This window comes from Danio rerio, chromosome 20 (genome assembly GCF_052040795.2).
Source record: "Danio rerio strain M-AB ecotype USA chromosome 20, GRCz13ab, whole genome shotgun sequence".
Classification (NCBI taxonomy): domain Eukaryota; kingdom Metazoa; phylum Chordata; class Actinopteri; order Cypriniformes; family Danionidae; genus Danio; species Danio rerio.
Genome location: NC_141040.1, coordinates 48930037 through 48956426, shown reverse-complemented (window position 1 = coordinate 48956426; position 26390 = coordinate 48930037). Strand labels below are relative to the sequence as shown.

Here is a 26390-nt window from a genome sequence, read left to right as displayed (position 1 = left end):
TGTCAATCACGATGACACGCCCAGCATTAAATTACTGCTAAAAACAAACTGTTTACAAAAATGAAGATCTGCACCTATTTCAGCACAATAACCAGTGCCTTAATCGACCAGAACTATCTTTCGGGACATTTTATTGCAAGTGTAATATTTTTTTTTATTTGGGCTCAAGTCTCCTTTATTAACACGGAGGAGGCGGGCTTTATGACTTGTACTGCAGCCAGCCCCCAGGGGGCGATCTAACGGCCGAAACCTTCACTCAAACGTAGGCTTGCGGCACACTTGGTATAAACCAAATAGCAAATTAGTAGCTGCAGTTTGTTTTGCTTTTTAATCCCACCACTTAATGAATACAAGTGTGCTTTCCAGACTTAAACTTAAGCTCAATGTACTGGTAAGAACTCAAACAAAATCAATGATGGTCTCCTTGACTTTATGAACTTGATATCAAAAATTCGAATGTACGTGAATGACTCTGCAAATGCGAGTGAATCCAAAACTGGCCTACACAGCCTAATGATGATGACGATGATGAAGCAGCCTCCACGCTGATGAGTTTCTTTCCAAAATGAGATGATGATTGGAGTGATTTCCCTCCTTCTGAGATCAGTACATTACAGCGTAGCTACAGTACACTAATGTGCAGAGAGCTTATGGGATGTGCTTATGGATGTATGTTACCTCAGAACAATCACCCGGTGTAATCAGAGACAGCAGAAAACCTCATTTCCAACTTCCACTGTTTGATGGGGTAATGATATTGGTGGAGGTGTGGTGGATAATCATTAGGTTAATGAACAATTTTTAAAGTGGCTACATGTAGAATTCAAAAACTTTTGTGAATAGTGAAAACCGATGGGGGTTAAAGGTCCTGTGAATTGCTTTGAAAGTGCATTTTTATTTGATGTTTGACATACTCTTAACCGAGACACGAAGAGAGGGCAGAACATAGTGCAGCTCCTCCCCTTTTTATAAAACTTTGCTTTATTACTTTATCACAACTTGTGAGAGTGACTATGCTCAAGCGTATCAAATGTTAAGCGTCTTGAAGAGGGCGGGACTTGTCAGACACTAAAGACCATTTGATTGGTCACAATTTGATGCGAAACTAAAGTATGAGTTGAAGTGAATAAATACATTGATCCTATAGGTGGAAGTGACAAACTGCAAGCAAGACATGTTTATATCAGTTTTATATCATCTGAATGCAAATTGTCACTGTTTTGGAGCACAATAGCTTTTTTTTAGATGTCCTAAAAATTAACAATACAGATACTGACATCTAAAAAAAAAAATTAAATGTGATTTAATGTCACAATATAAATTCTATTAATGTGTTTAGAAGCAAAAAATAGTCATATCAAACACTTTCGCACACTCATAGCAAAACCTCCAGAGAGCTTTATACTGCTGACTCTTGTTTAATAACACTTGTTAATAGCGACACTGGTGGACGTTAAGTGAACTGCTGCTATCGATTTATTGCTCATGCTCAAAATTGTGCACAAAATAACATGTAAATGACTGAATATGATTCAATATCTCTATATAAATTGTAAAGTATTTTCCCCATTGTTTGATTAGAAGTAAAAACTGATCATATCAAACAATTTTGCACACTCATAACAAAGCCTCCAGTGAGCTTCAAACTGCTGGTGGCTGCAACACCGGTGGACGTGAACTGCAGCCATTAATTTATTGCTCATGCTCACACTTGTGCACAAATAACATGCAAAAGACTGAATGTAATTCAAAATATTGATATAAAGCATAAAGCATTTTCCCCAGTAAAAATAAGTCATATAAAAAAACTTTTGCAATCATACCAAAACCTCCACAGAGCTTCAAACTGCCAACTCTTGTTTATTAACTCTTGTTAATAGCGACATAGGTGGATGTTATGTGAACTGCAGCCAATGATTTACTGCTCGTGCTCTCCTTGTGCACAAATAACATGTAAAAGACTGAATGTGATTCAACATCTTGATATAAATCGTACAGCATTTTCCCTCAATATTTACGTACACTAATTTTTTTTACTGCTTTTTAAAATTGCTCATTTAAAATAAATTGAAGGTCGAGGCAGTGGCGCAGTAGGTAGTGCTGTCGCCTCACAGCAAGAAGGTCGCTGGTTCGAACCTTGGCTCAGTTGGCGTTTCTGTGTGGAGTTTGCATGTTCTCCCTGCCTTTGCGTGGGTTTTCTCCGGGTGCTCCGGTTTCCCCCACAGTCCAAAGACATGTGGTACAGGTGAATTGGGTAGGCTAAATTTTCCATAGTGTATGAGTGTGTGTGTGAATGTGTGTGTGGATGTTTCCCAGAGATGGGTAGTGGCTGGAAGGGCATCCGCTGCGTAAAAACTTGCTGGATAAGTTGGCAGTTCATTCCGCTGTGGCGACCCCAGATTAATAAAGGGACTAAGCCGACAAGAAAATGAATGAATGAATGAATGAAAATGAATTGAAACACAATAATTCTTGAGGCTTTTAGGAGGCAACTTAATAGTTTTATGTTCAATCAACTCAAGCGTCGAAGTAAAAAAGTCATATAAAATACTTTGGAGAAAAAAAAAACATTGAGACAACGTTCACACTGCTGCTGCTACACAGACCAGTAAAACGTAAGTGCTATTTCTTTTTTAAAGCAAAATTAAAAGGTCCTGTTTGTCTCAAATTTTAAAAAATTAAGTTTCAATTTCTTTCGTCTATGCATTGAGATTCATGTGGATTTTTAGCAGTTAAATAACTTAATGAATAACCAAGTTATTAGGCGATTTAAATGCAATAAAATGAATTTCACACTTTATTTTAATCTGCAATTCACACTATTTACACTGAATGGATGATTTTGCAAGGGAGTGCTTCTGCATAAAATGTATAAAATTCTACAAAAAATATACAAAATAAAATGAATTAAAGCACAGATGAAAAATAGAACAAAAGAAAAAATTAAACAAAAGTTTTTTTTTCCTGAGTCTAACGATATCGAGGAACAGAAATTCAATAATCAAATGCAAAACAACACTGTACAGTGTCTTTATTGTATAAACACAGTTATCTTTGTTAATGAAGCAAACTTAACCATTTCATGTCCAAATTGTTTAAATTAGCTTGAAATTGTACAGTCAGGGGCCTTAAAAAGTCATCTAAACAAAAATCTTTCATACTTTTAGATTATAGTTAAAGGGCACCTAGGTTACCCCTTTTTTCAGATTTAATACAAGTCTTTTGCGTCTCTAGAATGTGTATATAAAGTTTCAGATCAAAATACCCATCAGATTTTTCATTATACCTTTTGCAAGATGCTGTTTTATACTGATTTCCAGCAGGGGGTGGTTTTGTCGTACCGCGCCTTTAAGACGAGTCTTTCCCGCCCACTATTTCTACATGCCTCCTCCCTCAGCTGCGTCAGACAACAGACAGACTTAAAGGAAGAAGGTCTCACGTAGCGTTTGTGAGATACTACAGTAAGAACTAACCTTTACTAATCAGTATTGTGAAGTTGCATTGATGAGTCACACACAATATCGTTACAAAGTTAACGCGCGCACACACACACACGCACACACACGCACACACACACGCACACACACACACACACACGCACACACACACGCACGCACACACGCAGGCAGGCAGGCAGGCAGGCAGGCAGGCAGACAGACAGAGCGCGCTTAGCTTAGTTAAGGCTAACCTCAGACCTTTTATTCCCGGTTGCTTTGCGCATGTCTGCCTGTTCTTGTTGTCATATACACGCGACTACCGGAACATGTTAATGCGCGCAGCTGTCAATCAATTTGGTGAGCGGGGGGATCGCACACCTACGTAATGGTGCGATCGATTTGAAAACAGCTCCAATTGGCCGACCCTTTTTTTTGTAGTTAAATTGAAAAAAAAGGACTGGGTGTGTTCATATCACCCCAGAATGACGGTCTATACCAGGGGTGGCCAACCCTGTTCCTGGAGAGCCACCTTCCAGCAGATTTTAGTTGCAACTCATTTCAAACACACCTGCCTGTAATTATCAAGTGGTGTTCAGGTCCTAATTAATTGGTTCAGGTGTGTTTGATATGGGTAGCAACTGAAATTTGCAGGAAGGTGGCTCTCCAGGAACAGGGTTGGCCACCCCTGGTCTATACACTATACCAACACACAGATCTGTCCAAACAGCTTGAAAAGTAGATTTTTTACCATAGGTGCCCTTTAAACATGACTTCACAAGTCTTGTTTCGAATTGTGGTTTTTTGGTTAATCAAAATCTTAATTATAGGACATTGCAAGTCCTGCAATGTGACTACTGCAGATTTGCGATATCGATGCTGAAACAATATAGTGTGCACCCTTACCCAACGTTCATCACAATAGTGGAAAGCATGACTACTGCAATGTGTCTCAAAAGTTTGGCCTTACCTTGAGCCGCTGATGGTCAACCACAAGATCAGGAGGTGGTGGAAGTTGCACAGCCTCCTGGAGTCTGACAGCTGGTTCCTCCGCCTGCACTTCTGACAGACCTTTCCCACATTCCTTCCCTTTTGATGAACCTATTAAAAAGAAGCAAAGTCATACTACATTAAAAAAAAACTGAACACACATCACACCAGAAACAGACAACACCTGGTGTAGGAAAAACACGTCTGTAGCCGTATAAGAAGAGACGAGTCCTCGGGGTGTTTCTGTTGGTGTATTTAACTCTCAGCAGGATAAACGCTCACAAACAGATGGTGTTTTGAAGTCCAGGAACACAGTTATTTTTTTTCCCTCCAAACTGTGATTAACCGTATACAGTTGACAATCAATACAAGGAAATATTCAACAGTCCAGCATCTTTGCGGACATCTGTTAAGACTAAAATGTTATTTTGCCCAGTTATTTATTTCATTCGGCTTAATTGCATAAGAGAATTATATATAATTATGTTTATTGCAGTGCCACGGCCGTTTAGAGTTCTCCAACTTGAGTGCATAAACATTTTCAATATGTGAAAATACACAATTTAATATGCCTAATTTGTCCTTTTGCATTTGGCACATTCATATCAGAGAAGTTAACTATAATGATTAAAATTTACTGTAGTTTACAAAATGTTTAAGAAATGTAAAAGAACAAACGCAAAGTTCACGTCACAGAGAAACCGTAATGTATATATTATCAGTGTGCCTTTCATACATTTTAAAAAAGATTTTTCAAAGCCAATCACAATCTACCTTGCTTTCTATGGAAATATAAATTGATATAATCTAATTTTCAAAATAACAGTGATATTTGTTTAACTAAAAAATCATATGATCATGCCTTGATTTTTAATTATTTAATTAGGAGAGTAAAATCTGACTTTCTTAAGACAAAAGTCTTGTCACTTATAATCTATGAAAAAATTTACAGTATAGAATATAAAGTCGTGGTGCAGTGGGAAAAGAATTTATATTGTGTTTGACTCCCATGAGCTTGGATGACTGCATCCATACATCTCTACAATGACTCAAGTCACTTATTAATAAAGTCATCAGGAATGGCAAAGAAAGCGTTCTTGCAGGACTCCCATAGTTCATTAAGATTCTTTTGATTCATCTTCAATGGCTCCTCCATTTTATCATAGACATGCTCAATAGTGTTCATATCTGGTGACTGGGCTGGCCAATCCTGGAGCACCTACACCAGGGGTGTTCAATCCTGTTCCTGGAGATCTACAGTACCTTCCTGCAGATTTCAGTTGCTACCCATATCAAACACACCTGAACCAATTAATTAGGACCTGAACACCACTTTATAATTACAGGCAGGTGTGTTTGATATGGGTAGCAACTAAAATCTGCAGGAAGGTAGATCTCCAGGAACAGGATTAAACACCCCTTACCTAGACCTTCTTTGCTTTCAGGTACCTTGATGTGGAGGCTGAAGTATGAGAAGGAGCGCTATCCTGCTGAAGAATTTGCCCTCTCTTGTGGTTTGTAATGTAATAGGCAGCACAAATGTCTTGATACCTCAGGCTGTTGATGTTGCCATCCACTTAGCCCATATTAAATGTAACATCAAACTATGATTTTTTTTCTTACTAAACTTGACTGATTTCTGTGAGAATCTTGGGTTCATGCAGGTTCAAATAGGTCTTCTGCAGTATTTGTGATGATTGGGATGCAGTTCAACAGCTGACACATCAGAAAAATCTACCTTCTGCAACTTTTCCAAAAAATCAACTAAAAGCCAAGTTATTATTTGTTGCTCCTACAACTGGGATTGACAACAAGACTTGTCAGGCAGTGTACATTGTATTCACATTTTCATTGTCGTCAAAGCCGCTTAATATAAAGCGGGACCTAGTAAACAATACAAGCTGTTTATTATATACAGTTTTACCTTCTTTTTCATGGTCGCCATCAGATGCCACTGCCTCCGCTGTCCTCGTATTCTCCCCAGTACTGCATTCTGTGCCAGAAGCTTCTTTATGCTCTGTTGGTTTCTGTTCAAGTGCATCTCTTTTAATAGTGTCTTTATCAGGAGCCTCGCTGTACACACTGTCCATAGATTCATTCCCATTCACACACTCCTGAGGGGCGGGGACTGTCGGGGCCACTGTGGGCTCCTCTGACGGGGCCTCCTCCTGACCCTGAGCGTCTCGAGCGGCCGTGGGCTCGCAGGAGTTCTCCTCCTCCGTGGAGAGCACGTGTCCATTGGCCTGGAGCGGCTGTTTTTCAGGATGGAGCTCCATGGTGTCGCAGGAGGACTCGTCCAGGGTGAGACAAGCGTCGCCTTGTGCCATCACTGTCGAATCCTCAGCTCCCTCTTCCTCCTCGGGTTCATCGTCTTCCTCCGCTTCCTCCTTTTTATAGCTCTTTTTCTTTCGGATGATGCCTCGGCCCCAGATCGGTCGCCGGCGGAACTTGCGCTTTATGTTATCTGGCGATGACAAACAAAGATGTTTGTTAAGACAAACAAATAAAACAGTGTTTGGGCTTTCAGCAGAGACATTAAACTGAAGTGAACTTTAACTGTGAAACCTAGACTGAAACGGTTTCAGTTTACTAGAACTCCATCTATGTTAAGCTCCTTTGACATAATCTACAGTGAAAAAGTGCTATAGAAATAAAAATGAATTGAATTATTAAAATTAGGATGGCAAATAGGACATGTATAGTTTGTTAATTTCACAAATATCTCCTGAATCAGAAACATTGTAAAATATGAAATATTTGCCTTTAATTTTTAATATATATACTCAACACATCACTGTTTTTCTCAGAAAACATTTCTAAAGGTGCTGTTGACTTGAATTTTTCACCAGATGTTGGAAACCAAAGAAATACGTATATGCAAAGAAAAACAAATCTAATTTGTTTACAAATGCACTAAAATGAAATGACGCAGAAAAAACATTGCACACATAATGAAAGGGAGGTGTAGAAAGGCAGTGAAAGCCCACACAGCAGCTGAAAGCTCTCAGTAGTTCTTGAACAACCCTCTGCCCTTCGTCAGTGTAAATAAATATCAGCTGCATCAGTCCAGCATCTACATTAGCAGGATGATGAAGATAAAAAACAAGGGCGGACATTTCAGCAAGACAATGATCCAAAACACAGCCAAGGAAACTCTCGATTGCTTTCAGAGACAGAAAATTGAGCTGTAGAATGGCCCAGCCAATCACCTAACTTAAATCCAATAGAAAGTATAAAATAAAGACCAGCTTTGATAAACGAGAACCATTCTTTTACATGTGCCAAATGCAAAAGGTTATTACACTCTGTTAGGGTCTCTAAAAAAAAAATAACCCGAGCAATGCATGTGACTTCATTTTCCACATGAGAGTCGTCTTTAAGCTGCTATCACCAAAAAAGCCTAAACAATGATGATGGATATCTCGTGTGTGAGTGTGTGGCTTTGAGACAAAGACAAACTCAATCTCCTGCAACTCTTGTTTAAATTTACAAAAAAAATTAAATGAATAAACGACAGCAACAAATAAAGTAAGCTAATATTACAGAAAACAAATTATACAACTACCATGTAGATTTCACGACGTCTTTAACATGGCCACTATTGGCTGGGCGATAAAATCAATATCGATATGGAAATTTGTTGACCGAACACAGTTGTCTAAATTGATAATACACTTTGTATGACAAATACACATTTCTGTAATAACGGCAGACTAATTACTTTAGACAAACACAAAGCACGCGCTCGCGCTTGTCACTTCAGGTCAGAATAACAACACGTGCGAAAATAAGTGCCCTATAGCAGCAGTGAGGAGATTGAAAATAAAAAGGCATGTAAGGACGTCGCCAGAGAGGCTTTTTGGTTTCTTTTCTTGTGCATCCCAGCCATTGGCTCCCCACCAAAAAGAGCTTTATTTGTAATGTTGCAGCGTGTATTTGAATAATGATGGTTGGTTTCTTTACTAGAAAGCTCAGATTTGATCATCATAATTTGTGTTGTTAACAGAGTTTGAAGTTTACTGTATCATTATTATTGACATCTTTACCATTACACACACTTTGTAACATTGTATTAATTAAGTTTAAGAGTCTCTTTAACACTTATGTTTATTTCTTTATAAAGTGATGAAATATTTTGTTTAAATATTTTGTTTTTGATTATTAAAACTATTTGCTTTAGTAATGTTGGTAAGTAAAAATAATATAGTTAAATTTAAAAAAATCCTGATATTCCTATATGTATTGTTATGAATATTCAATAGTTATTGATATTAAATGATAAGAAAAAAGATATCATGATAAATTTTTTTTTTCGCAATATCGCCCAGCCCTAATACAAATATACAAAAACACAACAAAAGCGTTTGAACTGTGCAGGGTCTTGCATTTTAATAGCTTCCAATCACCTCACCAATTCTCACTCCCTAATTACATGCAAAACCCCTGTCAAAATCACGGGTGTTGGAAGCGGGTCTAACCATTCATTAGACATGACTGACTGCATGATGAACTTCTCACCCTCGTGTCTCACAGTCACTCAGATGACAATGAGAGAGAAAAGAAGAGAGAGAGAGAGAGAGAGAGAGAGAGAGAGAGAGAGAGAGAGAGAGAGAGAGAAAAAAATGTGTTGTCGTGACCGTCATCGGGGAGCGAATGCTGAGACATCCAGACGCTCCCTGAAAAAAAATAAATAAATAAATCGACAGAGGCGGGTGGGCCAATCTGTTAGTTCTACACGACACCTGTCCACTGTGTAATTGGTCGGAGACGCAAAAAAATAAATAAACACACACACACAACAGAGCAGGAGCATTGCTCAGCAAGCAAGAGGCCATGCTAAAAGTCGTAATTGAAAACAATGGATGGCAGCCCAGATGTGCCATATATCAGAGCCCAAAAGGATCGGGCTAATTTTCCAGCTCCGGCTGCTGGTGTTTCCTTTTGGGCTTTCGGTGACTGAGTAGTCAACACTCCACTCACAATAATGGATTCCCACAACACCCCTTCTCGTCTAAATACAACAGGTTTTCCTTTTTTCTTCTTCTTCTTTCTTTAAATCAGAGAGGTTGATTGCAAAGCTCTTGGTGGTCCCTTTGGATGTAATCAGAATGATGGAGTAAGAGGGACAAGCGAAAGGAAGAGAGAGAAAGAGAAGGACCTTGGAGATTGCCAACATATGGAGAGGGAAAGAGAGATCCTAAAATGTTGATTGTTGAATATATATTTAAATAATGTGTGTGTGTGTGTGTGTGTGCGTGTGTGTGTGTGTGTGTGTGTGTGTGTGTGTGTGTGTGTGTGTGTGTGTACAGTTGAAGTTAGAATTATTAGCCCCCTTTTGATTATTTTTAAGATTTCCCAAATGATGTTTAACAGAGCAAGGAAATTTTCACAGCATGTCTGATAATATTTTTTCTTCTGGAAAAAGTCTTTTTTGTTTTATTTTGGCTAGAATAAAAGCGGTTATATATTTTTAAAAATTGTTTTAAGGTCAAAATTTTAGCCTCTTTAAGCTATATATTTTTTTCCATAACCTGAAGAACAAACCATCATTATAAAATAACTTGCCTAATTACCCTAACCTGCCTAGTTAACCTAATTAAGCTAGTTAAGCTATTAAATGTCACTTTAAGCTGTATAGAAGTGTCTTGAAAAATATCTAGTAAAATTCTATCTACTGTCATCATGACAAAGATAAAATGAATCAGTTACTAGAGACGAGTTATTAAAACTATTACGTTTAGAAATGTGTTGAGAAAATCTTCTCTCCGTTAAACAAAAATGAAGGAAAAAATAAACAGGGGGGCTAATAATTTTGACTAACTGTGTGGGTGTGTGTTCTTTATGTAAACTTTTTTCAACATTTGTCATGGCAAAAAAGCAATTAATGTAATAAAAGAGATCCTAAAATATGGATTGTTAAATATTGTTTAGTATTATTGCATATTTTATTACTATTATCATTCATTTTTATCACTACCACTATGCAATTAGTTTTCATATGTTCTATTCAATGTGAACATTACAAATGCACAATACAAATTTTTCAAGTTTAAATTAAATTAAATTGAGAGAGAGAGAATAATAATGTGATATATTGTGTATATATTTTATTTATATATATATATATATATATATATAGAGAGAGAGAGAGAGAGAGAGAGAGAGAGAGAGAGAGAGAGAGAGAGAGAGAGAGAGAGAGAGAGAGAGAGAGAGAGAGAGAGAGAGAGAGAGAGAGAGAGAAATAAGCATAAGTAAAAGCAATAGGGTTTCCATTTTCAAAAACATAGTAAAAGTGTGGGGGTGAAGAGGCTAAAGGTCTGATGCTGTAAAATCTTTAACAGGCTTCATTCCACACATTCCTCTGCTGGATCTGAAAAACACTGGCCCGGGTGAGCAGGTCTGGAGTTCAACAGTTGGGCTTTTACGCTCTCCATCTTCTCATCTTATTCAAAGTAAGTTTGTGCCTCAGAGGTATACAGTTTTAGACCTATTTTACACGTTTTTAGCCACATTTACATGAACATCAGTAATCGACTCATTTGTCTTAATCTGAATGAGACAATAATATGATAATGGCGTTTACATGAGTTGCTTTTTAAATGTTCCTTTCAGCATTCCGCTTTACATGTTACACTGTAGCACATCATTTGATTAATGTCATTGCGTCACCATGCTATCCACTTTCCTCAGGAGTTTCGTATAATTTCAAGTGTTTCATTTTTAATTTGTCGCCTTTACGTGCACTAAGTGAAAAGTTTGCCACTTTCATTTTCATTGGGGAACATTTTATGCATGCCCCCCGTGACAAACGAGATATTGGATGCGAGGATGAATTGCTAGAGGAGTATTGTTTTAATAGAATTTGATAACACACACTGAATGAAAAAAACCTTTACTGACTTAGTAGGTGCAGAGATAGATGTCAAACAGCCGTGTGTGTATGGATCTTGTCGCAAAACACGGCTAAAAATCCTACATGACGGTAATAGTTTGATTGCGGTGTTTACATGAACTTTAATAATGTGAATAAAATCGGCATACTCCATATGTCTCAATTAGATTTTGGTTTAGTTCGATTATGACTTTAGTCGGAGTAAGGTCATCAAAAATTGCTGTTTACATTGTATTTGTCTTAATTGTATTAAAATCAGAATTTTGATGTCCATATAAACTAACACATTGTAATGTAATGTGCATTTATGTAGTGCATTAATTGTGTATGGCCATAGACCCAAAGTGATTCACAATCATGAGGAGGATCTCTCCACACCACCACCAGAGTGCAGCATCCACTTGGATGATGCGATGGCAGCCACAGGACAATGGCACTAGTGCGCTCACCTCAGCTTTTGCTGGAGTGGAGAGACTGCAAAAGAGCCAATTCTGTGGATGGGGATTATTGGGAGGCCATGATGGAGGGAATTTGGCCCTACTCTTTACAAGAAAAGCCATGAGTTTTTCAATGACCACAGAGTCAGGACCTCTGTGTAACGTCTCATCTAAAAGACGGCGTTCACTGACAGTATAGTGTCCCCTTCACTGTACTGGGGCATTAGGACTTACACAGACCAAAGGTTAAGCGCCCCCCTGCTGGCCTCACTAACACTTCCAACAGCAACCTAATTTTCCCAAGTGTTCTCCCATCCAGGTACCGACCAGGCTCAGCCCTGCTTAGCTTCAGTAAGTAACCGGTCTTGGGCTGCAGGGCAATATGGCTGTGGCAGTTCTGTCAGTTTAGTCACCAACAACCCAAATGTACCAGTTAGATAAACCTACCTTAATAATAAATGACTAAATTAGAAATACAGAGTGCATGTGTGTTATGTTTGGAGTAAATAATGACACAGCATCAGTCAAAATTTCTGCCTTCATAAAAATCAATTAAATGGGGCTTTGGGCTACACAGTGTTGGAATAAAAGAGTATTTTCTTTTGTGTGGAAAACCATTAATTCTGAAGTTTGGCTTGTTGCCACTAACTGCGCAGAAATCCCACACTGGGCCGTTTGATTTTGGCTTTTAATCTATTTTATAAACACAGGTAGTAAGAAGAAATGACTGCAAAATGTTACACCACATACTCTCACTCTCTCTCTCTCTCTCTCTCTCTCTATACACCAAGACACTAATCGGTGTTTTAATCCAACTGTGGCCATTAAGACAAAAGGATTTACATTACAGTAATAAAATACAAAATTATCCTGCACAACAAATTCATTCTGTTGCACATGTGGATACACTGGGTCACTATTTTTGAACATGTCAGTGCTTACGAATAGATTGCATCAAAAAGAACATGAGTAATCTTGACAAACTATACCTCAGTCTAAAGCTGCAACCCTCAAGCAGCGGATGTAGCTAGCTGTTTTTTTTTTTTATTTGAAAGCTTATAAAGAATGTATTTGCTAAATTTGTATGAGTTGAACAGAACTTGCTTATTAGATATACATAACGTTACTTATCATCGTAAAAGATGAACATGCATTCACTGCTGTAGATCACGATTTATTTTGAAAGGTAAGAGTACTCAGAACAACACGTCATCGAGCACATTTAGTACAACAACACAACAGTGTTGAATTATGGATGGTTATTTATTTAGCTATGTCACCGTTTCTTCCACTGACGGATTGTTTACAACAGTGTTTACTATGTTACTCATGTGCAAAAATGGAGTCTTTGTAGTAAAAAGCAAGACGATGTCATAGCTTACAGTGTTACAAATAAAATTAGATCACGAATTGAATAAAACAACACAGGCTCATTCTGAAAACGTACTCCTATATACATTTCTGGAGTTTGCAAACTATGTAGCCAGAAGTTTGTATAGTGTATGTAGGTATTGTCTTTAAAACAAACGCTAGGGGGCGGTATGGTGGCTTTCCTTTTCGCGCTTACCACCAGTTGATTGTTTACCTCCATATTGACTGCTTTTCTGTTGTTGCTAATTTGTCCAGTGGCCTGCAGCAGACATCGGAGGACTTAAGACGCAGAGAGGAGCTGACCACGACGACGGGATTTGAATCTGGTAAAAAAAAACGGTCCCAGAAAGCAGCTAAAACAAAAACAAAACTCAAAAAATAAAATAAACAAGTTGAGCATGTAGTAAAATATAAAAATGTGGTTCAAATCGGGGGGCTTTTCGCTTTCTGGATTGCTTTTCATAACTCTGTCGGTTGACTTTAGGCAAGTGATTGGGCGCTGGTCAATCGGTGCTTTTTAAAACAACCCACATCGATTGGGTTTAGGGAAATGGGGTGGGTGGGTGAATCAATCTGTTGGTCGGTCAGTCGACAATGGTGTTTAGCAGTGGATTCGCGGAAACAAAAATCTACAAAAAAAAAAAAATGTACCTCCTGGGACGTATTTGGTGCTCTCCAAAAATTTATACGGGGTACGTTTTCAGAATGAGCCTGGGTTGAAATAAAGTCAGTTATAGTTTCCCAGAATACACCAGCCACAACTGCAGCATAGCTGAACCCGAAAGTAGGTCCACAAATCTTTTTTTTTTTTTTTGTCATTATTATGAATTTTTCGGAAAGGGAAGATGTAGGAGTATAAAAATAAAATTGGGATTGGGCCTTACTTTCTAGCTTGACTGATGGACAATTTCGAAAATGAGTCATATGTGCAGCGTCAGAATCACCATGCAATTTGTAGAGACTGACATACATGTACATGCAAATCACATCTAATGAAGTAGAACAGATGAGTTCCAATTTATTAAGATTTCGCAACAGGACGGTAGAAAGGTGCACATGGCAATTTACACAAAAGGTCATTTCTTGTTGCTTGCTTTCCCTTTTTGTAGCCACACAAGACCTAATTTGACATTTCGGCCAAATCGCAGTACACAATAGCCGTGACCAGCTATAAAGAGAGCCATGCGGTGCATCAGGCCCTAATGATGCGTAATTAAGCCCACAAAGGCTCAGCGTATTTGTGTGTGTGTTCAAGCAGAATGCTGGGCTTATGATTGAACAGCACTACAAAAGAACTGGAGAATGGCAGGCTGCTTGGGCTGATTGATAGGGGAAAATAGAAAACTTGTACTGCTGGAGGACATATTGATGCGTCTAGATTGCATCTGCCGCAAAACGCTGACAACGGCGTGATTGAGGCCAGATCATCGTCAAAAAAAGCTGCATTAAAAGTGTGAAGGGAGAATTCTGAGAAGATAACGTTACAAACTTTTATGTTTAATAAAACGCCCACAAGCCAAACTCAATATTACCTCATCATAAGCAACAAGGAGAATAGAAAAATAAATAATAAATAGCTTCAATGATTGTCAGCACTCTGGTTTTGAAATCAGATCGACGATCGAGCCAGAGGCTAAAGATTTGCAGCCCTGTAAAAGTCAAAGCTTGACATGGAGTCAAAACTCCGGCCTCGGCCTCCAAGCCTGCGAATCATCACCCTTGGGTTTCTGCTGTTAGAGAAATTGCAATGCAATATGGCTATCTGTATTATTAAAACTTCAGTCCAAGCCATAAAACCCCAGCTTATCTGCTTCTGATATTTTCTCCCATCAGCCCAACGCTATGTTTTTTCCACGTCAACCAAGTAGATAGAAAACTAGCTTGAGGATTATGATAAAGCTGGAGCCTTTAATGTTTAAGCCTTGAAACGCTTATTGTTTGTTTCTCTCTGGCTCTCACACCAGCAGACGTTTTTAATGATGAGGAGTCTGCCGGCGTTCTTCTAGACAGGTGGACGTGTGTTGCTTTGTTGCTAAAGGAACAGAGCACATGCTTAATTGATGTGAATAAATGAATAAAATAAAATATTTATAAACCATTCTGTAACCACCAAGACCAAGAGAGAAGATAATGCAGAATTTTTAAACTCATTTTTTAAAGAAACGAAATCATCATCCAAACAAAATATATCAATCCCAGATTAGCACAAAATCCATAATAAAATAGAGTTAAAGCTTTAATTAGGAGGCCAAGCACAGCAGAGCCAGAATAAGGTAGTAAGTATTAGGGATGGGTACCGAAACTCGATACTTTATCGGTACCAGTGCTAAATTAAAGTATCGATAAGCTCTGACATTAATAGTTCTGCTATCAATACTGGAGAATTTTTGCTCAATAAACGTTAAACACAGTAGCATAATTTAACTGACCAAAGCTGCGTCCCAAATGGCACACTATACACTATGCACTCATGCACTATGTACTTATGCACTTACACACTCAACAGGATAGTATATGTATGTAGTGTTGTCCCAAATGTCACACTAATGTTTTTTTTACTAAGTGGAAATTCAAACCGTTTCCCTGATGACGTTTGACGGTCGCCAAATCAGTGAAATAAACAACTGAATTATCAAATAATACCTGCCGTAGGTACTGCCGTATTCACCATCGGGAGGCGCTATAATCACTCTCGTAGGAAAATTTTGCTTTCACCATCCAAAATAAATAAAGTTATATAGCATGTGCGTCCGATAGCTCCGCCCCTTCCGCTACGTAAGCAAACCTGCGTTCGTTGAGTGCGTGAAGTGTCCATCATAACACACTTCATTTTAGCGGCTGAATGAGTGCATCATCCGGGTAATTAAAGTGCACTTATTATTTTTAGAGTTTTCAGTGTGAACACACTACTTACACTATTCATACTGCCTCGTAGAATAGTGCATAAGTATGCGATTTGGGACGCAGCTCAACTCTCTCGAATTTGTGATATTTGAGGGCACTGTTAGCAAGCTCACGCAGCGTAAAAAAAGCCTTCACAATTTTCAGCTGTACGCACGCACTCACAGGAGGCTTGCGCTGCGGACACTCACACCAAGTGCACCCACATAACACAAGACTGCATTAACTCCAGTCAGACGAATACAAAGTAATCAACTGCCTAGCTACTAACGTTAACATGTTAGACAACACTTTACATGTGATTATTCAATTACTTCACCTGAATACGGTTAGACTCCTCAGAAAACAGTAAAACACTGTTTATTTCATTTGTATCTTTTTCTCTATTGTATCTATCTATGATTGGAGATGTTTTTCTTATATTTTGTGCATGATTCACTTCCCTGCAGAATCTATCCCAATCCATCTAAAATGTTAAATTCTTTCCAAATAGAGAAATTCAAGTCATCCAGTGAAACGTCCAGTGCAGAAAGACAAAATATCACAATCCCAATCAATTTTATCAATATCATACAGCCCTAGTATGAAATGTGCTTTATAAATAAACTCACCTTGCCAAAATTGTAGGGTAATTTCATTTTGAATTACCTTGACTTACATGTTACTTTACATGCGATTATTCAATTACTGTACCTGAATACTGTTACAATAAGGCAAAACACTTTATTTCATTTGTATCTTTTTCTTTTAGTGTATTTATCTATGATCAGAGATTGTTTCTTTTATATTTTATGCATGATTAGCTCCCCTACCAAATCATCCGAATCAATTTAAATGTTTTTCTTTTTCTTTTCCAAATAGAGATATTCAGGTCATCTGGTGAAACATATGTTGCAAAAAAAAAAAAAAAAAAAAAAAAACTAAATATCACAATTGATTTTTCCAATATCGTGCAGCCTTGGTATGAAATGTGCTATATAAATAAACTCACCTTGCCTAAATTGAAGGGTAATTTCTTTTTGGGTGACTAATTTCTTCAAATCTGAAATAAGTCATTAAAGACACCATAAGATGATTATTTCAGTAAAATATTTTATAAAGATAAAATAGTAAAGATGAATCAATAGTGACATGTTGACCAATAGGTGCGCTGATGTCAACATGTCAAAGCTTTGTAGTGATGCAGCCCCAGATGCAGGTTAAAGCCTGGTTTATACTTCTGCATCAAGTGACTGGCGTAACTCAAGGCGCATGCAACGCGCGCAGCTGTGCATTTATACTTCTGCACGCTGTCTCTGTTGGTCTGCATTAACACTTCCGAAACGCTAGTGGGCAGTGAGGTGTAAATGTTCCTCTGTGTCGAGGTTCTTCGCTTCTGTTTTGCTTTTCTGAACACTTCCTGGATGTACAAGTGGCTCAAACTCGCTCATTTTGAGGCAGGAACCGGCGGACGTGCAACAACTTTAACCATGAGGTAAACACAGAACAAAACTTTCCATCCGGAGCTCCTTCACGGGAGTCCACACTTGTAAACAATCGCTCGCGCCATTCGCGCGGCTCTCGGTCCTGCCCAGACTTGTCGGCGCTACCAAGCCGACCAATCACAGAGTTTGCGCTACGCGTTGTTGCGACGTGTAGTTACATTTTTTGAGAGGTGCACGTCAGCGACGCCGACGGCTACGGCGAAGGGCTATGCGTCAGCGCCGTAGCATACGCCGGCGTTTGACGCAGAAGTATAAATCAGCCTTAACTTTGACCCATTAAATTCACTGAAGTGATAAACCGAAACATGTTTTGTGTGACACTTTATTTTAATGTGCAAGTCACACTATTAACAAATCATAAACCAAAACTTGCAGCTCAATAAATTACTGATTACTTGCTTATTAATAGTTAGTAATAGTGGTGTAACAGATCAAAAATCTCACGGTTCGGATCACATGATGGGTTTTTTTGTCAAGGATTGGACCATTTTTTCAGATAAGCCAAAAAGGGGAATAGACAAATGTCATTTGCTTTTCATTGATCACAAAAACAGTACTTTTGCTTTTAACAAGACACTTTTGCTTTTAACAAACAGAACTTAGAAGCTGTCATTTTTATTAAAAATAAAATGAAGAAATAATCAGATGAATAAAAATAAATAGTAAAATATTCAGTACTGTGAGAAATTCAACGTTACTACTGTTGCTGATAACGCTAAGTGTAGACATCCAATTATAATTTGTACAACCCATTTTTAGTCTCATTTTCACTCATAAATCTTCATGTTTCATTGCTAGATGATCATTTTTGAAGAATTATTCAGTGACATATTTTTGACGGCTGGTTGTCACCTCCTATTGATTAAATAATGTAAGTGCTGCCAAAAACTTTCATTTTTTGAGCGTTTAGTTAAATGCATATGACGGTGATTTTATTCTTTAACATACACTTCAGTGGTTTTACCTAAACTACAAACTGTTCTGCCAGTACTTCTGTTATTTGACGATTTGTAAATTAAAGGCAGAATCTCTTGATTTTTGTGTTTGTCAAACACAGATATGAATGCAAAGATTCGAAGGATTAATAAACATATGCAAATCACGATCATTTATAATTTATGTTGCGTGGGTGTTAAGATCCCAATCTTTTAATGATTAATCGTGCAACTAATACTGAATGCATTGATGCAGGCTAAACAACAGTGACAGAAAACACCTTTAATAACCTAAGAAACCCACCAAATCCAGAATAGCCTACCACAACTTCCCCCATCATCATTATATTTTACAGTAAAGCCTAAATGCTTTTATACATGTGATTTGAATGATGCAAAAGATGATCTCTCTTCGTTATAAAAATAAGAATAAGAATAATCTACAAGCAAAAAAAAAAAGCAATGTATTAATCCATGAGCCATGTGTGTTTTGAAATGTGGGTTGTGATTAGTAGAAATCACGGATCAACCGTGATCTGTTACACCCCTAGTTAGTAAGGTACTTGGGTTTAGGTATTGGCTAGGATTAGGAATGTAAAAAACATCACACTTGATAAGTGCTAATGAACAGTTCAGTTAAGATCTTAATAACAGGCAGCTAATTAGCCAGTATTAAATGGTGTGAAGTATTAATCGAAAGTATTATCTTGTATCAACAAGAAATCCATACTTTTTTGTAAACCAATGGATGGATCTTAGCTGTAACATCTCCTTCAGAAACAACTGTCGATGTTGGGAGAAAAAAAAATTGAAAAGGAGGGAAGAGGGGAAAAAAACTCGCCAGGGAGAACTTCCTGCAAGCTTTTCACAGCCTTGGTGTGTTTGTGAATGGTAAGGGTGTTGTTCCAAAACCCAGAATAAACTGAACAGCACAGGAAACATATTTCAGGAAGCGGTAGAGATGCAAGTGTGTGAAAAAGAGAAAGTGAGAGACTGACAATGATGAAAAGGAGAAAAACAGAGCCAGGGGAAATGGGGGGGGGGGGGGGGGGGGGGCAGTTTGTAGGATAGTGTAGGTTTGCGTATTCGTTTATGATCCTTAATCTAACCCCTAAAATATCAGAGGCAGCGCTTTTTCATCATTGCCGTGTGTCTGCTACATAGATTTCATTTATAAATGTCACCTTTCTAAACACAGTGATTACTCACGGCTCAGCTCTCCCGGCCACGTACAGGTGACCTTTACGGTTACTTCTGAGGAAATGAAAATATTTTTTCAAAAAAGTTACTTTTATATAAACGTCAGCCAAAAAGAACGTGAAGATGTTGCTCAATGAGGTGCAGCAACAGCAATCGTATGCTTAACAATAATATTTACATAAGATAACAATTTTATCAATAAATGAAAAAAAAATTTGCACTGAAGTTTTTTTGGAAGCATATTAGTAACACTTACTGGATACAGCATCTATCTGTCATTAAATAATAATAATAATAATAATAATAATAATAATACATCTATTTAATTTTGTACACTATACTACAGTGTTTTGAATGCATATTTATAGCATTTACAGGATATAGCACATCTATAGAATACGGAAATAAAAATACGATAATCTGCTGGTCTAATTTTGAAATAAAACTACATATAGTGAAACTAAATTTTACGCAAACTAAAATAAAATAAAATAAAATAGGAATAAAAATTACATTAAATAAAAACATGTAAAAAATAAAATAAAATGAATAAATAAGAATAATAATAATAATAATAATAATAGCAACAACAATAATAATAATAATACACATTTAATTAAATAAATAAATATAAAATAAAACAAAATGTTATTATTATTGCATTTTGTAAATACAGAGTTCTCTAATATAAATTAGATAAAAAATAAATTTAATTTAAGTATTTAAAAAATATTAAAATGAATAATAATAATAATAATAATAATAATAATAATACATACATTTATTAATATAAAACAAAAAAATTCCTGCATTTTTAATTGTGTGATCTATAAAATAAAAAATAAATAAAATATAATAAAATAAACATAATAAATAATAAAATGAATAATAATAATAATAATAATAATAATAATAATAATAGTAATATTACGACAAAAAATTGTATAAACTAAAAATAAAATGAAATTTACTGCATTGTTTTTAATTCAGTGTGATCTGTAAAATAAAATTAAAATTAAAAATGAAATTAAAAATGAATAATAACAACAATAATACAAAAATAATTAAAATAAAATATTATAACTGTATTTATTTAATTCAGTATGACCTTTAAAACATTAATTAAAAATTTAAATTAAATTAAAATGATTAAAAACAAACTAATAATAATAATAATATTTAATAATAATAATAATAGTAATAATTTAAAAATTAATGTAAAATATCAATAAAATTAAATGTTATTACTGCATTTTTTTATTCAGTGTGATCTGTAAAGTAAAATAAAAATACAATTAAATTAAAATAAATAAATAAATACAATAATAACAAAAAATTATATAAAAGAAAACAATATAAAAGAAAAATAAATACTTGTTTTTGATGCACAACAGAGTTTTTGGAAACATTAATAGCATTTATAGAATATATAATTTCTACAGTATCATTATATTCGTCTACCTATCCAATACCAATAAATTAAATTATTAAAATTATTATAAAAAAATAAAACCAGCAAACTAAAATGCTGCAATGCAGAAGTATCCCATCAAATGTTTTTAGATAGCTTGCTTAAAAAGATTTCCGACATGTTGTTTCCCTCAGCCAGTACAGCCAAGAAAAAATAAAAAGTAGCTAAATAAAAATATAAAATTCAGAAATATAAAATAAAAGGAAACCTGTGCTCCATCCACTCCTCAAACAGAAACTATATAAATAATTCAAAATATTATAATTTATTTTAATTAGCCATTTGAGGTCTCAATATAAGAAAGCTGCAAAAACACATCCCAGGACTCCACAGATGTCCCTTTGGCCATTAAAGAAGGAGCCAGAGAGAGGTCAGAGGTCAGCAGTATGCAAGTGTCAAGTGGATTTGGTGGTCATTATCCGACAGGAGCCCAGCGCTGGCCAGAAAAAAAAAATAAAAAAAGTTGTCATTCCCCAGTCTTCCCACTTTTAAATAATGCATGGGAACTGTTGAAGCATGAACACACAGTCCCAGACGCTTGATATAAAAAGTGTGCGCGTGTGTATGTGTGTGTGTCTGGAAATGCTCTTCTTGGAATAGCTCAGCACTTTGTAATAATTAAAACTGCCACTGCATGCATATTTCATGTGGCGCCAGGAATATTTAGCCGAGCACCCCCCCAAACACTACCTGCCAAAACACCACCTTATCTTACATTTATTAAACTGCGCGATAGCAGGCAAACAATACAGCAGTCACTTTCTGGTCCGCCTTGTAGGGACCACTCTTTCCATGATTACTTCCATGATGCAACTGTGTGTAAACGTCGCTCGCTGGTTGAACGTAATGAGCAGGTGAAGACGACGGATGAAAGAAACAAAGGATGAAAATGAACACTTACTGAGAGGCTCAACTAAAAAATCTGCTAAGCAACTTTACTGAGCATACAGATGAAGGACACTCTAAATACTTTCTATGCGTTCTTGGCATTTTGAAATAGGTGTTTGATGTTTTAGCCCTTCCGGACCATTTATTTAAAATGCACAGCAAAACTAAACTGTGCATTTAGAAATGAAAGTGTGCGTTTTAAGTAAGCTATAGTTAGAAATCTTGATTGTCCACAAGAGGAAATTCGTTTTTGGCCTCACAATAAGTTACTAAAAACATCCCCAAACATTACAAATACAAAGCACAAACACAGCTTCCTACCCCACAGTTTACCAACACACAACCCTGTCTATAAAACCACAGAATGACATACAAACTACTTCATGGTCATTTGTTCAAGATGGTGCAAATTATATCTAAATGTAAATATTTAAACAGAAAAAAAAGTTTTGTATTGGTTTGTTATTGTGAATGTGTTTGTATCACATACACAAAATAAATATCTAAAATACTCACACATATATTATGGCAAATATATACATATATATCTTTTATCTTTTATCAAAACATGTATTTATATCTAAAGAACCATTTTTAAAAATCTGAAATATACGCATGTATGAGAGCATTTATATACACAAAATAAATACACACAGGATACACATATATTATGTTAAAAAATAATAATTATATTTTGGATCATCATAATCATGATTAATCTTTACCCAGCACTAATATTAATGGCCGCGGCTGGTTGCAGCTCGGCAGGCCTAAACAAAATAGGATAACGCCCGAAAGCAAAGTTGAATTTAAAACAATGTTTTGGAATTATTCATTCATTTTCTTGTCGGCTTAGTCCCATTATTAATCCGGGGTCGCCACAGCGGATTGAACCGCCAACTCATCCAGCAAGTTTTTACGTAGCGGATGCCCTTCCAGCCGCAACCCATTTCTGTGAAACATCCACACACACATTCACACACACACTCACACTCATACACTACGGACAATTTAGCCTACCCAATTCACCTGTACCGCATGTCTTTGGACTGCGGGGGAAACCGGAGCACCCGGAGGAAACCCACGCGAAGGCAGGGAGAACATGCAAACTCCACACAGAAACACCAACTGAGCCGAGGCTCGAACCAGCGACCTTCTTGCTGTGAGGCGACAAATCAAATCAAATTTTTTTTTGTCAAATCAAATTTGTACACACTGAGTGAGATGTTTTTGAGTTGTCAGTATTTTAGTTTAAATGTGATTATGCTTGAATGTTTTAAACTGACTTTTTAATTAATTGGATTTCATTGTTTTAATTTTAACCTGTCCAGGGACTGCAGGTAGAAATTAGTAATTCTGCTACAACCTGGCACAATGCATCTTTCCTCTTTTAGGTTAATGTAATCTTTGTGCATTGTCCCTGTTAAATAAATAAATTCATTCATTAAATAGGGACTGCCCATATGTCAATAGTTAGCATTAAGATATTACTAAAAATGATGTCTATAATCAATTATGAAATAATTCATATTAAAAATTTAAATTACTAAAAAGTAAAGGAATAATCAATCTTAATCTAGATGTTATATGATAATAAGTGTTTAATTGTGAGAAAAAAATGTAAATATACAATATATGCAACATATCAAACCAATATGATAATTAAATGGATCTTCTTAATAAACATCAACACTTAGTCAAAAATTAGCTGAGGGTTTTTGATGAGAAATTACTGAAATCATATGAAATACTATATTATTATTAGAATGTAACGATTAACTTGACTCAAGATTCTATGCAGATCTCTCCACAGAATTTTCCACAGTTTTTTTAAACTCAGCAAGTTTGGAAATGAACAATTGCTCTTTAATTATTTCTCATATATTAGTTACAGAAAAAATATAAATAACAAACAACAAAACTAAACTGCTCATATAAAACAAATTCCACAAAAAAACATTAATAGAAATAAAATGTTGAATATCTCAACTGTTTTGAATAGTCACGTATTTAAATAGATTTTCAAACAAACTCACAGTGAGCCGTCACATCCCTAATTAATATGCAGAGTAAATTTAATTAAATTAAGTCATTACTGTCCAAATGTACTGTCTCAACTGTTTAGTTTGTAAATGTTATAAGGTTATTCTGTCACACAAGATCAGAGTTTAGTAAGAAAAAAGCTGCAACAGTTGAATGCATAAAGTGTTCAACAGTCGACACCTGGTAAAGTAAAACGTATAATATTATTAGCGCACTGTTTTTATTCCGTATCATCTGTAAAATAAAATAAAATAAAATAAAATAAAATAAAATAAAATAAAATAATATAAAATAAAATAAAATACTTAATGTCACATTGCAAAGAAAATTTGTTTAGTTTTGTTTTGTTTGAAGGTTAAACAAACAAACAAACAAACAAAACAAAACAAATAGTTTGTCACAATGCAACAAAACCCCATCCTGGTTAAAGAAATGAATAAAATAAAATAAAATAAAATAAATATCACAGTGAAAAGGTTGGTTAAAAAAATTATTACAAAATAAATAAATTAATTAATTAATAATTATAAAATAAATAATTTAATATAAAAAATATATAAAATAAAATAAAATATAAAAAATTAGGCACTTAAATAAAATACTAGAAAAACCAATTCAGGCTTTATCTTGTGTTTTTTGTTCCCTGGTACAAAGCTCTAAACAAGATGAGGATCAATTGTTACCACAAATAACCTTGACTAACATAATAAGAGGACTTCTGGGCATAAAATACAACACACTGCAAACGGCTCAATATGGCTCCTTTAAATCCAGGCAAGATCTATTCTTCTCCAGAGCAGCTCATTATTCCAGCAGTTCACTGTGAAACACATGGCCTTACAACGACACTAATTCCTAGATTTATTTCAAATTCCTGTGTAGCTGTGTAGGTGAGCCACGCTGTGAATGTTATTAAACGTTTAATAGCGAGCAGGAGAAAGCCGTGTGAATCAGATCTGAGGTAAATGGAGGAAAGAGAGAGTCGAGTTCAGGACACCAATTTATACTGAGAGTCCAAGTTTCACTACTATTCAAGCAGGAACATCTGCCACTTTGTGCATTATTTACCAGTGCAAATCTGTCTGTTTGACAAAGGTGTCAATTTTCATATTTTCACTAAACACTCAAATACAGCAAAGTAGCACTTCAGCAAACAAAAATATAGCGAATCATAAACTAATTTAATGAACTTTGCAAACTTTAAAAAAAACTATGCTCAAAAACTTTTCCAAACATGCTTAACCTGCTCAGAGTTAGCATGTTGTGAATGAATTATTAACACACCACCTCAACAGGCTTTTTCACTGGGTAGTTATAGGAACTCAATTATAGGAACTAGCTACCAATCTGGTTCCTGCGAATTGAATGTTTGATTCAGAGAGTGCAAGTTTAACTACTATTTAAGAAGGAACAGACCACTTTGTGCATTATTTACCAGTGCAAAACTGTCTAAAGCTAAACAAAGATATTGATGTTCTACTATAACTAAACACTCAAATATGGCAAAGTTCAAAAGCAATGTAGCAACTAAAAATAAAGCGAATAATAAACTAATTTAACGGACTTTGCAAACTTTAAGGAACTATGTTGAAAAACTTTTCCAAATATGCTGAACCTACTTATATTCAAGTTGTTATGAATAAATGATTGACGCAGCATCATAACAGTTTTTTTTTTCACTGGGTAGTTATGGGAACTCAGTTATGGGAACTAGCTACCAGTCCCATATAAAAATATTTCAACCAAATTAAATTGCTTATAAATAATTATAAAACGTAGTAGGTGACACAATAACATCTCATAAGTAAATGTTAGTTAACAGATTAAAATCAACAATGAGGAAAAAGCCAGATTTACAGTTTCCATGTTTATATTAGATTAACAATACAACTGAATTTCATTAAGTTAATAATTCTATTTAACAAAATGATCAGATTAGGAATAGGACTTAGACATGCTATTAGCCATTAACTATGGTTAATAAAAGCTTTTGTAGTTTTCATTGTGAGTTTAGCTTAATTAACTAATGTTAACTATCAAAACCTCATTGTACAGTGTTAAGCCTCGGCTGGGCCAGTTGGCGATTCTGCGTGGAGTTTGCATGTTCTCCCCGTGTTCGCGTGGGTTTCCTCCGGGTGTTCCGGTTTCCCCCACAAGTACATTCAAATAGAAATTTTGCTAAAGACTCAAAAGGCAACATTAACATTCTGTGCTTAAAATCACTATTAGTGTGTAATTAATTATAATGTATTTATTTATTTATTTGTGTGCGTGTCTGTAAAAGTAACTGGGTGGCAGTGTTGCCAGATTGGGCGGTTTTGAATTTGATTGTGTGGGTAAAAAA

At 35.8% G+C, this 26390-nt stretch overlaps 1 protein-coding gene across 5 annotated transcripts in view; it reads right to left on the bottom strand.

Annotated features, from left to right (window-relative positions):
* The window catches only part of atad2b (ATPase family AAA domain containing 2B), a 199220-nt gene that overhangs the window by 27715 nt on the left and 145115 nt on the right, over positions 1-26390 (bottom strand). For 3 of the 5 annotated variants that reach the window (XR_015517405.1, NM_001365966.1, NM_001365967.1), the window contains 2 exon segments: positions 6349-6888; positions 4405-4535 (listed from right to left, as the gene is read on the bottom strand). Coding sequence is in view for 2 of the 5 variants with exons in the window: in NM_001365966.1 (NP_001352895.1) it covers positions 4405-4535; positions 6349-6888 (671 nt within the window). In the remaining 3 variants the exon portion in view is untranslated. 5 annotated transcript variants of the gene reach the window in all.